General features: G+C 44.8%; 1 protein-coding gene across 2 annotated transcripts; it reads left to right on the forward strand.

Moving 5' to 3' along the window:
• The first annotated feature begins 1,968 nt into the window (after window positions 1-1,968).
• Window positions 1,969-13,981, forward strand: LOC103282273 (zinc finger protein 850). Of its 2 annotated transcripts, none has more exons than XM_062979281.1 (2): window positions 1,969-2,183; window positions 11,068-13,981. In XM_062979281.1, exon 2 carries the CDS (start codon window positions 11,250-11,252, stop codon window positions 13,680-13,682), a length of 2,433 nt encoding a protein of 810 aa, XP_062835351.1. In that variant the 5' UTR covers window positions 1,969-2,183; window positions 11,068-11,249; the 3' UTR covers window positions 13,683-13,981. The 2 variants fall into 2 exon arrangements, with proteins under 2 accessions (XP_062835351.1, XP_062835352.1); XM_062979282.1 differs by having other exon boundaries at window positions 1,969-2,179.

Genomic DNA, 13,981 nt, shown 5'->3' on the forward strand with positions numbered 1-13,981 from the left:
TATGTTGGTTAAAGTTGTTTTCATTTTTAAATATTATATTGTTTGTTCATTGTTGTTGTTTCGCAGTGCAAATAAGACATACGCAGTGTGCATAGGAATTTGTTCGTATTTTTTTCCAAATGATAATTTGGCCCCTCAACAGTCTGAAGGATTGTGGACCGGCCCTCTGCTTTAAAAGTTTGAGGACCCCTGATCTAGGATGAAATTGTCCCCACAGGAAAGCCTTCACCTGGGTGGGGGGCAGAATGGTGTTTGTGAAGGACATGGGCAGGGTCTGGGCATCATGTTCATGGTGCTCACTATAACCTGCATGTCAGTTGTGTCTCCTGCTCAGAGGGCCTTTGACAACGCATGGAACTATAGTTGTGTGGTAGCATTCAGAAAGAGCTTGAAAACCTGGCTCTTTGGTCAGGCCTTTGGATAAAGATTGCTCATCCCCATAACAATCTTGTATCTGTGACCATTCTTGTACCGGTTTGCACTTTTTACCTTTGTCAACTTGATATAGACACAGGGTCTACTACTTCCATCCCAATTTGCACTTCCAAGAATTTGCAGCACTTTATCAGTCACCTCGTGTTTACAATATTTATATGCTGCACCTTACCCAGTCTACTTTTACAACCTCTCCGTTTTAATCCATGTTTTTATTAGTTCTTGTCATTTGTTTGTATTGGCTAATGTTTAAATTTTTATAATTGTGCATGTCTCTTGTCTATTGTTGTGTTTTATATTGGTATTGTTTTTATTCGGGCTTGGCCCCATGTCGGCCGCCCTGAGTCCCCTTTGGGGAGATAGAGGCGGGGTATAAAAATAAAGTTGTTATTATTATTATTATTATTATTATTATTATTATTATTATTATTATTATTTATGGAGGTGGGAGGCTGTCTATGTAAGTGGACAGCTCCTCCACTTACACATAAACACATTTTTCACTGGGTTGTTGTATGTCTTTCGGGCTGTGTGGCCATGTTCCAGAAGCAGCACTCCCTCCTGACGTTTCGCCCACATCTATGGCAGGCATCCTCAGGCCCTTTCCTTTTCACCCCCAGCCGCTTAAGCGGCTGGGGTTGAAAAGGAAGGGGCCTGAGGATGCCTGCCATAGATGTGGGCGAAACGTCAGGAGAGAATGCTTCTGGAACATGGCCACACAGCCCGAAAGACATACAACAACCCTGTGATCCCGGCCATGAAAGCCTTCGACAACACATTTTTCACTTTTATTATGAGTATATAGATAGCTAGATCTATATCTATACCGGTCCCAGGTTCAAATCCCGGGAGCGGGATGAGCGCCCACTGTTAGTCCCAGCTCCTGCCAACCTAGCAGTTCGAAAACATGGAAATGTGAGTAGATCAATAGGTACTGCTCCATGCAGTCATGCCAGCCACCTGACCTTGGAGATGTCTATGGACAACGCCGGCTCTTTGGCTTAGAAATTGAGATAAGCCCCAACCCCCAGAGTCAGAAACAACTGGACTTAAGGTCAGGGGAGATATAGATAGATGAGTAGATAAATAGATAGATAGAAGATATAGATTGTTGGGTCTTGCCCCCATGTAAGCCGCCCCGAGTCCCCTTGGGGAGATAGGATACAGAAATAAAGTTGTTGTTATTATTTGTTGAACTTCAGTTGGCTTTTGTAAATAACTGCGGACATTTATTTAGATTTTATGTCACTATATAATTCTTGTCTGCCTGACTGTATTGGTTTCAGTTCGTGATGTCCGGCTCAATTCACTGAGGTGAGGTTTTTAACGCTTCCCAAGCCCCGCCCCTCCCCTCTGAAAGAGCCCAAGGGGGGCCGCGGTGACGTCACTCCCCCTCCCTCCCTCCCTCCCTCCCTCCGCCTCTCTAGGGCGCTCTCTTCCCTCCCTCCCTCCGCCCCTCCTGCCCCGCCCCCTCCCTGCCGTCCTCCAATCCCAGCCGGAGGGAAGGAGGCAGGCAGCCAATGGGAGGCTCCGGTGGGAGGGGCCACTTCCCGGGCGCAGCCAATGGGAGGGCGCCGCCTGGCCGAAGACGGGAGGCGGTGAGGCGGGCCTCCTTTCGGGCGGGGCCTCGCCCTCCTCCGCCATTTTGGAGACCAACGAGGACGGACGAGAGGAGCGGAGAGGAGGAGGAGGAGGAGGAGGAGGAGCGGCGCCTGAGGCCGAGAAGGCGAGAGAGAGAGAGAGAGTGAGTGCGAGCGAGGGGGCGGGGCTTGTTGGGAGGGAGGGGGAGGGGCCTGCCCCCCCTCCTCGGGGCCCCTCCCCCCTCCGGCGCCCGCGAGGCCTCCTGAGGGCCAGAAGGAAGGCTGCGGGGAATGCTGGGAGTTGTAGTCCAAGGCCTCCCTGTAGCTCATGGGCAGAGCGGACCCGAGAGGAAGCCGGGCCAGGCTCGGGGGAAGCGGGCACGGAAGCCGGGAGGGGAGTTTTCTCTCTCTCGCTCGCTCGCTCTCGGGGAACGGCACGCGCCCATGATTCATTGGACGCTTATTCTACTTGCTACAAATGTACCCCTTGGCATTGTATGAATTATTGTTTCATTTATTCGTTTACAGTACAGTAGATTCTCACTTATCCAAGCCTCTGGATTCTCCAAGCCATTTTTGTAGTCAATGTTTACAATACATCGTGATATTTTGGTGCTAAATTCGTAAATGCAGTAATTACAACATAACATTACTGCGTATTGAACTACCGTTTCTGTCAAATTTGTTGTATAACATGATGTTTTGGTGCTTAATTTGTAAAATCATAACCTAATTTGATGTTTAATAGGCTTTTCCTTAATCCCTCCTTATTATCCAAGATACTCACTTATTTATTTATTATTTACAGTATTTATATCCCGCCCTTCTTTCTCACCCCGCAGGGGACTCAGGGCGGATTACAATGAACACATATATGGCAAACATTCAATGCCAACAGACAAACAACATTCAGTTTAGACAGACACAGAGGCATTTTAATATCTTTCCAGCTTCATGATTCCGGCCACAGGGGGAGCTGTTGCTTCACCGTCCACTGGTGGCTGTTCTTCCTCATTCTTTTCCTCATGTTTTCCTGGCAGTTTTATGGTGTTGTAAATTAGTTAAATTAGCCTTCCGCATAAAGCGTACCTAAATTTTCCCTACTTGACAGATGCAACTGTCTTTCGGGGCTGCATAGGTCAACAGCAAGCCGGGGCTATTTTTTTTTTAACGGTCGGAGGCTTAACCCAACCCGGGCTTCAAACTCATGACCTCTCAGTCAGTAGTGATTTATAGCAGGTGGTTACTAGTCAGCTGCGCCACAGCCCGGCCCCAAGGTTTAGCTTGGATAAGTGAGGCTCTACTGTATTTATATTCCGCCCTTCCTTCTCACCCCGAAGGGGACTCAGGGCGGATCACAATGCACATCCACATGGCAAACATTCAACGCCATTATTAGACATATAACAGACAGACAGACAACAGAGGCAGTTTAACCTTGTTCCAGCTTCTGGCTTCATAAGGGTGTCCTCGATTCCAGCCACAGGGGCAGCTGCCGTTTCCTCGTCCACTGGGACACCGAGTCTTTTGGGTGGTAGTACTTCCTCACTGCTCTTCACCTATGGTGACGTAAATTAAGTTAACTTAGCCTCCCCGCATTGAGCGGTACCTAAATTTTATACTCACAGATGCAACTGTTTTTGAACTGCTTAGGTGGGCAGCAAGTTAGGCTAGTAACAATCGGAAGCTTTATCTTGACCTTTGAACCAGTGACCTCTCGGACCATAGTGATTTATTGCAGCTGGCTACTAACCAGCTGCGCCACAGCCCAGCCCTAAATCCCCAAAGCCTGGAACTTCTAGTATCACAGGAACTGCATAATGGGCTGCAGTGCCAGCAGTTTGAAGCCTGTTCTGATTAAACAATAAGGCATCTACGACCTCACTGTAGAAGGAGAAGAATGATGTCGATGGTGAAAGGCAGCGTGACCAGATGGTGCATGGTAATACTGCTGCCAGAGGAGGAAGTGATCCAATACTCCTTCCCCTACAGATTGACTCCACAGTGCTGGTTATGTCTGGTTTTAATGGGATTTAATTTTAATGTCTGCATTATATGTTTTTAAGGCACTGAATAATTGCCTCTATGTAAGCCGCCTTACACAATCTACACACACATATATTCCATATAATAATAAATTGTGTTCCTGTCATCTGCAGTGACAATACATTATATATTTATTTATTTACGACATTTGTATCCCACCCTCTCTCACCCCAAAGGACTCCGAGCGGCGTACAAGTTATATATACGTACAATATATTATATTATTAGCATAGCACAATATCAATATTAGATATTAGTATATTGTACTGTGCCACTTTACTGCAATATTATTAGTAATTTTACATGTAACATATACAGTTATATTGTATGATTATTAGTATTATATTGTATTGCATTATAATTTTATTATCAATATTATGTGTATATACAATATTTTATATTAGCATAGCACAATATTAGTATTTTATATTACTACATTGTTGCTAGGGGGAAGTGCTCCCATCTGATGACATGGGAGACATGGTGGAACTGTGTCTCCTGGTTCCTCCTCTTCACTCTGGCCCCAGAGAGGCAGTTGTTACATGTACACACACACACACACATACATGTTTTCCTATCATCTTTGTTGACATTACACTATATCTATCTATTTATTTGTTTACTGCATTACTGCCCTGCTCTATCTTCACCCTGAAGTCGACTCAGAGCAGTTGCACACACATATATTCCATACTAGCTTGGGTACCCAGCGTTGCCCGTGTTATTTGAAAAAGTTAATTTTTTAATTGTCTGAAATGTAATTGCATTTAGTTGTAGATGAACTACAACTCTCATCATGCCAGGTTAACATTGAGAAACTCCCATCAGTACTTAAACTTTGTTATGTTAGGCAAGTTTGCTCTAGATGCACCATGGGTGGGGTTCAGTTTGCTCTCTGGCTATTTACGATATTTCTATTCCACCCCTCTCTGTCCCAAAGGGGACTCAAGGCGGCTGACATATAGGCAGTTATTTGTGTTAATGTGGGATTTGTGTATTGGTAGTGTTTAAATGAAATTTATGTCTTTCCTGTATTGCATACTGATTGCATCATCCAGAGTGTAACATAGTCTGGAAAGAGTTAATTACTGAGAAGCTGTGATGTCCTTGATGTGTGGCTGGAACCAGGGAATGTCCAGACACAAGTGTGTGTGCATTGCTGATTGCATCAGTTCTGTTCTGTTCTGAGTTGGGTCGAGTGCTGTCTGCTGAGAGTCAAGTCCTGTGTCCATTGTCTGCAAGTCTGTCTTTATTACTGCTTTCAGTAAAACATGTATATAGTTTTACCATTGTCTCTGATGTCTCTTTGTTCTGCGTTCCACTGATTCCATCCAACTGCTGCTGCGCTGCAAATTACTCTGACAATTTTATGCCTTAAAAACAATAGAAAATTAAAATGTACATTTAAAATAGACTAAGAAAATACAATTAAACAATTTTAAAGACATTTTAAAACCAAACCAAACAATCACATTTAATAATATAACATAATCCACAAGCATAATCTGGACCTTTCCTATAGTTTTTACAGATCCTTCCATATCTGTTTATTGCATTAGTTCATGGAGGCCATGAAGCCCTGAGCCGCTCCTGACAGGATGGTCTCAGCGTGGACATTGAAGTCCCTCAGCACTATGAGCCGTTGGGACTCCAATGGCAGGCCCGAGACCACCCCAGCTAGCTCAGGCAGGGAGACTGTAGTGCAGAGGGGTGTCGGTACACTCACAGAATCCCTATCCTGTCCCGGTCACAGACCCTCAGGCTGACACATTTGAAAGTGGTTGACTGCGAGATGGGACACCTGGTCAGGGAGATGGAATCCATATACGGCGACCTATTGCGCCAAATTGCTATGTGTGTGTGTGTAAAGACATCCTTGCAAAGTTGCTTGCTTTCTCTGCAAAAAGGGAGCTGAGAGCTTTTTGCAGAGGCAAGCCACGCCTCAAACAATGTATCAGTTTGCTGGCAGATGGCTTGGTTTGTCAGTTGGAAATCTGCTTGTAGAGAGAGCACAGAAAAGACAGGCTCTCTAGCTACGGTCAAGTGGCAGTTTTAAATATGCTATGCTGGATATATTGAATGCTGATTGATTAGTTATTGATCCTATGCAACTACAAGGACATTGTATGATTGCTGAACTGTTTATTTGACTTCAACTCAACAAGTAAAGTTTTCTTTGTTCTTTCAATTCCTCTGCCTGGTCTGAGTCTTTTGAACATGGTGTTAACTGGACGCTGCTGGTTCCGCTATACACACCTGCTAGACTGCGAGATGGGACACCTGGTCAGGGAAATGGAATCCATATACTGCAACCCCCCCCCCCCCCAGATCTCTGGTGGGCAAAGCTGGCCGAGATTAACTCTCCCCCCCCCCCCCCAGCTTCGTCCAACCAGGTCTCCCCGCTGCCCTACAATTTCCAGGTCCCTCCCCCAACCTCCTCCAAGTGCAAATGGAAAGTGCAAAGGGTTTAGGAGCCCCATGAGTGCATTGAGCAGGTCTGGAAATCTATAAAGGGCAAAGCAGGTTATAAGATTTTACAACTAGTGGGTAAATTAATTAAATTCAATTCAATTAAATAAAGTGCCAGTACAGGACTACGTCATAGCAGCATAGATAACTCAATATAGAGGGACCAAGTTTTAGCAGCATAGGTAATTCGTAGCAGCAATAATTATTAAATTTTGTTAAGGTGGTATTCATAGTTGGAACAGACTCAGAGTTCCGATAGGCCCTTAATAAGATGTTAATAAGATGTTAAGGCAGCAGGATTGTAATGGGCCAGAGGGGGATAATGAGGGACAGGATCTGGGCCTTCTGTGGCTGCAGCAGCGCTCGTGGGCTGCCTCCCAAGGGGCGAGGGCTCACCGAGGGACGTCTCCCCAGATCTCCCTCGGCCAGGCCCTTGCCAGAGGAAAGAGTTTCCTCCAGCAATGGCCTGGCCGAGGAAAACCCTCCCTTGGAGGGAAAGGCGTCCCCTCAGGAAACGAGGAGTGTGCCGCGGGTTTTCCTCAGCCAGGCCATTGCTGGAGGAAACTCCCTTCTCCGGCAAGAGCCTGGCCGAGGGAGATCCGGGGAGACGTCCCTCGGCGAGCCCTCGCCCTATCCGAACCATTCAGTTATCCGAGATTGGGCCCGCCCCTTTATCTCGGATAACCGGGGCTCTACTGTAGTTCGAAAACTGCAGTGAGTGCAAAGATCAGCATCTAGATTACTAACTGGAGTGTTGTATCGTGAGAAGATGACTCGCATGCTGCGACAGCTCCACTGGTTGCCGGTCCACTTCTGGGTTAAATGCAAAGTGTTGAGCGTTACCTATAAAGCCCTAAACCAGGGGTCCTCAAACTTTTGAAGTGGAGGGCCAGTTCATGGTCCCTCAGACTCTTGCAGGGCCGAATTATCATTTGAAAAAAAATATGAACAAATTCCTATGCACACTGCACATGTCTTATTTGTAGTGCAAAAAAACCCCAACAACAATTATTTATTTTTTATTTACTACATTTATATCCCACCCTCTCTCACCCCGAAGGAGTCAGAGCAGCTTACAAGTTGTATGTACATACAATATATTATATTATTAGCATAGCACAATATTAGCATTATATATTACTATATTGTACTATACCACTATATGGTAATATTATTAGTAATATTAAATTTAATATATAATGTATAATTAATATATTATATTATTATTAATATTATTATATTGTATGACATTATAATAATATTATTAATAATATAATATGTATACACAATATATTATATTATTACTATAGCACAGTATTGGTAAATGAAAGAACAATACAATATTTAAAAATAAAAACAATTTTAACCAACATAAACCTATCAGGATTTCAATGGGAAGTGTGGGCCTGCTTCTGCCCAATGATATAGTCAAGTTAAGTAGGATTGTTGTTATTGTTGAGTGCCTTCAAGTCATTTCAGACTTTGGGTGAGCCTAAGTCTAAAACTGAGGGCGGGGGCCAGGTAAATGACCTTGGAGGGCCGCATCTGGCCCCCGGGCCTTAGTTTGGGGACCCCTGCCCTAAACAGTACGGGTCCAGGCTGTTTGTCAAATCGCATCTCCCTGTCTAGATCATCACGTGCACTGCGGTCTACAGAGGAGGTCCTCCTCTCAGTGCCACACCCATCACAAGCTCGGTTGATGGGAACGAGAGAGGGTGCCTTCTCTGTGGTTGCTTCCCATCTCTGGAACTCCCTCCCTACAGAAATTAAATTGGCCCCCACCCTCCTCTCCTTTAAAAAAACTTCTAAAAATGCACATATGACCTTTAGTGTATGGGGAGGGGAAGAATTAGGACTGATAGCTAATCTACGTGTATTAGATGGCTCTTATGATACATCTTAAATGAAACACCATTATCAGCCATTTTAATGCAATATCTCATAATTTGTTTTAGGGTGTAAATTATAATGTTTATGTTTTAGTTTTTATGTCTTAATGGATTGTTCTTCTTTTTATTTTATTTTGATTCTTAATTCCTTTGTTGTAAGTTTTCTGTTGTTACTCTCCATTATTTTGTATTATTTTGATGTGTCTGTACCTATTTTGAGGCATTGAAGGTTTGCTTTTTCATGTGTAGACCTCCCTGAGTCCTTCTGGGGAGAGAGGATGGTCTAGAAATAAAGTATTATTATTTATTATTATTATTATAGATATGCTGGATTTCGTATCACAAAATCACAAGTCGAACACTTCCCAAGTGTCTAGGACTGTGTGATGTATTTTCGGATGATGCACACAGATCCCAGCAGGGTGGCCTTTTGCAGTTGGCAGATCGTAATTTTGTCAATGTCTATTGTTTCCAAATGCCAGCTGAGATCTTTTGGCACAGTACCCAGTGTGCCCATCACCACCGGGACCATCTGCACTGGTTTCTGCCAGAGTCTTTGAAGTTCAATCTTGAGGTCCTGAGTTTTTCCTGTTGTTTTTCGTCAATGCGACTGTCACCTGGGATAGCGACATCAATGATCCAAACCTTTTTCTTTTCCACAACTGTGATGTCTGGTGTGTTGTGTTCCAGAACTTTGTCAGTCTGGATTCGGAAGTCCCACAGTACCTTTGCGTTTTCATTTTCCAATACTTTTGCAGGTTTGTGATCCTGCCAGTTCTTTACTGCTGGGAGGTGGTACTTGAGGCATAAGTTCCAATGAATCATTTGGGCCACATAGTTGTGCCTCTGTTTGTAGTCTGTCTGTGCGATTTTCCTACAGCAGCTGAAGATATGATCAATGGTTTCGTCAGCTTCCTTGCACAGTCTGCATTTTGGGTCATCAGCTGATTTTTCGATCTTGGCCTTAATTGCATTTGTTCTGATGGCTTGCTCCTGGGCTGCAAGGATCAGGCCTTCTGTCTCCTTCTTCAGGGTCCCATTCGTATTATTATTATTACTTTTAATTGTGCAAAGGCTTTCCCAGCCATGGCTGACACTTGGGCTTCTAGGCTCAGCGCTGAGCCCAGGAGGACCCACAGCCTGCGGACCTGTGTCCTCAGGGGGAGTGTGACACCGTCGAGCACAGGTTAAATGTGCAAATGCCCTCCTAGCCACTGCTAACACATAAGTTTCAAGTGTCGGTTATGAATGCTGAGCACAGGTTACCAGCCTAGAGCGCAATCAGCCTCCCGACTGACCAGGAGGACCTCTGGATTATGCTTAAGTTTCTTAGCCCTCATCCAGCCCATCACAACTGCCAGGCACTGGTCCAGGACCCAGGGTTGATGGTATCGCAAGCAGCTGGTCCTCCTGTCCCTGCTAGTTTGCTATGGAGGTCATCCACCAAGGCGACCAAAACTGTCTCCATCCCATGACCAGGTCTGAACCCAGACTGATGCGTCAAGATAACTGGTTTCATCCAAGAATCCCTGGACTTGAGTAGCCACCACCTGCCCTAGAATCCTGCTCAAGACGGGAGATTTGAAATAGGCCGACAGTTGTTTAATGCCGAAGGGTCCAGGCTGATCTTTCTCAAAATTGGGCTTACGGCCGCCTTTTTCTGGTATGTTGTCCCAATGAAGCATTTACAATTCTTGTAATCCATTTGGCCAATCCCCTTCTGGCTAATTTAATAAGCCAGGAGGGTCAAGGGTCTAGAGCACATGTGGTCGCCCTCACAGCTCCAAGACCCTTCCCCACATCATCTGGCTGAACAAACATCCATCAAAATAGGACAGATTGGGGCCTCGGGTACATTTACTGGTACTGCCGCAATGCTGGAGTCTGCATGCCATCCTGGGGCTCATCTGAGGGAGTGAATCGCCCAAAGGGGACGTTGTTCAGCAAAGACGCATTTTGTGAACATCCCAACAAGTTGGTTTCAATTTTTTCATTGGGGAGGCAGGGTCTGAATTGGTGGTAGGATTCCTTTGGGGAAAGGCAGGGAATTTGGTGGCAGCAGGCATCTAATTTGGGGTACTCAGGAAGAGGACGTGGGAGCCATTGTGGGAAAGGAGGCAGCACTGTAATCTTTGTGTCCCTTGGCATTTAGCACATCCTGGTCATTCAGAGAAACCCACTATCCAGTGAGTGAAACCCTTTATTATTGGAAAGAGCCATATTTGTGTTTGACCCAATGAAATCAATGTGATGCTCCAATACATTGAAGGAGTTTGTTTTTTTAAAATTTTAAACAATTATATTCCACCCTCCTCCTCACCCCGAAGGAGACTCAGAGTGGAGCACAACATATATACAGCAAACATTAAATGCCGTAAAATAAAATAGACCATAAACATACATAAAGAGTCCCTCCTTTTCTTCTTTCTTTCTAGACGCACTCCTTTTTAAGAATCAGTGAATGCCTTTGCTGGTATCTGTGTATGCGCTTGAGACTGTGATGCCTGCATTTCTTGGTATATGTGATTGAGATTGTATGTGATTGAGACCCTGAGGACATTTTCAGCATGACCTATGAAGAGAAAAATCTTGGAGGTAAACAAGGTTTCTGGCTTTCATCCTTGACCTTTTGCTTCTTTCTTGACCAGGGAAAATGAGGATTGTGTGGAGCCACCTCTTGAGTGCAGTAAGGAAACCAATAATATCGGAAGAAAAAATCCTCTCAAGCTGATGGTCTTGCTGAATTCCTGATCTCAATTACAGAGAAGAAAGGAAAAAGAAGAGTCGAGTATATGCATCGCAATTAAACTCCCATATCACTGTTGAAATCATGGAGAAAGCATCTGAATACCTGGAGTGTGGACAGAGTTTCACTCAGAGGCAACATCTGCAGCAACATGAAAGGATTCACACTGGGGACAAACCCTATACCTGCCTGGAGTGTGGACAGAGTTTCACTTCTAGTTCAGGTCTTCGTTTACATCAGCGGACTCACACTGGGGAAAAACCCTATACATGCCTGGAGTGTGGAAAGAGCTTTGCTCAGAATTCAGTTCTACATAAACATGAAAGGATTCACACAGGGGAGAAACCGTATACATGCCTGGAATGCGGAAAGAGCTTCAGTGAGAGTGGAAGCCTACATTTGCATCAAAGGACTCACACTGGAGAGAAACCCTATACATGCCAGGAGTGTGGACAGAATTTTACTTTTAGTTCAGGTCTACGTTCACATCAACGAACTCACACTGGGGAAAAACCCTATACGTGCCCAGAGTGTGGAAAGAGCTTCAGTGAGAGCGGAAGCCTACGTTTGCATCAAAGGATTCACACTGGAGAGAAACCTTATACATGCCTGGAGTGTGGAAAGAATTTTACTTATAGTTCAGGTCTACGTTCACATCAACGGACTCACACTGGGGAAAAACCCTATACATGTCTGGAGTGTGGACAGAGCTTCACTCATAGTTCAGGTCTACGTAAACATCAACGAACTCACACTGGGGAAAAACCCTATACATGCCTGGAATGTGGACAAAGTTTTATTCAGAGTTCAGGTCTACGTTCACATCAAAGGACTCACACTGGAGAGAAACCTTATACATGTCTGGAGTGTGGACAGAGCTTTATTCAGAGTTCAGGACTACGTTCACATCAACGGACTCACACTGGGGAAAAACCTTATACATGCCTGGAGTGTGGCCAGAGCTTTATTCAGAGTTCAGGTCTGCATTCACATCAGCGGATTCACAGTGGGGAAAAACCCTATACATGCCTGGAGTGCGGAAAGAGTTTCACTCGAAGCCATCATCTTCAGCAACATGAAAGGATTCACACAGGGGAAAAACCCTATAGATGTCTGGAGTGTGGAAAGAGCTTCACTGAGAGTGGAAGCCTACGTTTGCATCAGCGGACTCACACTGGAGAGAAACCATATACATGCCTGGAGTGTGGTCAGAGCTTCACTCAGAGTTCAAAACTACGTTCACATCAATGGATCCACATTGGGGAGAAACCCTATAAATGCTTGGAGTGTGGAAAGAGCTTTGCTCAGAATTCAATTCTACATAAACATCAAAGGACTCATACAGGAGAGAAACCTTATACATGTTTGGAGTGCGGAAAGAGCTTCACTGAGAGTGGAAGCCTACATATGCATCAAAGAATTCACACTGGAGAGAAACCCTATACATGCCAGGAGTGTGGACAGAGTTTTACTTATAGTTCAGGTCTACGTTCACATCAACGCACTCACATTGGGGCAAAACTTTATACATGCCTGGAATGTGGACAGAGCTTCACTCATAGTTCAAGTCTACGTTCACATCAACGGACCCACACTGGGGAAAAGCCCTATACGTGCCTGGAGTGTGGACAGAGCTTCTCTCATAGTTCTGGTCTTCGTTCGCATCAAAGGACTCACAGTGGAGAGAAACCCTATACATGCCTGGAGTGTGGAAAGAGCTTCAGTGAGAGTAGAAGTCTATGTTCGCATCAAAGGACTCACACTGGCGAGAAACCCTATACATGCCTGGAGTGTGGACAGAACTTCACTCATAGTTCTGGTCTACGTTCACATCAACGGACTCACACTGGGGAAAAACCCTATACATGCCTGGAATGTGGAAAGTGTTTTACTCGGAAGGATCATCTGCAGCAACATGAAAGGATTCACACTGGAGAGAAACCGTATACATGCCTGGAATGCGGAAAGTGCTTCACTGAGAGTGGAAGCCTACGTTCACATCAACGGACCCACACTGGAGAGAAACCCTATACATGCCTGGAGTGCGGAAAGAGCTTCAGCGAGAATGGAAATCTACGTTCCCATCAAAGGACTCACACTGGGGAAAAACCTTATACATGCCTGGATTGTGGAAAGCGCTTCTCTCGTAGTTCAGATCTACGTTCACATCAAAGAACTCACAGAGGAGAGAAACCCTTTATATGCCTGGAGTGCGGAAAAAGCTTTGCTCAGAATTCAGTTCTATGTAAACATGAAAGGACTCACACTGGAGAGAAACCCTATATGTGCCTCGAATGTGGAAAGAGTTTCTCCCAGAGGGATCATCTGCAGCAACATGAAAGTACTCATGCTGGGGAGAAACCTTATAAATGCCAGGAGTGTGGACATAGCTTCACTTATAGTTCAAGTCTAATTTCGCATCAGAGGATTCACATCCTGGAGTCTGGAAAGACCTTCTCTGAGAGTTCAAATCTACATCAATTTGGAATTCACACTGAAGAGAATAGTAGCATTTGACCCCCAAGAAGCTTTCCATACTTTCATGTTGTTGACAAACATTTTAGACAGGCATTCTTTTGTGACATGGTAATTCAGTTTCACTAGCAAACCAACCAATTAAACCAACCCCATATATAGGTATTTTTGTTGTTTATTGGTTCAGTTGTTTCTGATTCTTCGTGACCTCATGGACCAGCCCATGCCAGAGCTCACTGTCGGCTGTCACCACCCCAGCTCCTTCTTACAAGGGCTATCCACAAAGTAGCTTACGTTTTGGATTTTGAAAAGGACAAAGAATAGGAGAAATCATTTACCAT

This window comes from Anolis carolinensis, chromosome 4 (genome assembly GCF_035594765.1).
Source record: "Anolis carolinensis isolate JA03-04 chromosome 4, rAnoCar3.1.pri, whole genome shotgun sequence".
Lineage (NCBI taxonomy): Eukaryota > Metazoa > Chordata > Lepidosauria > Squamata > Dactyloidae > Anolis > Anolis carolinensis.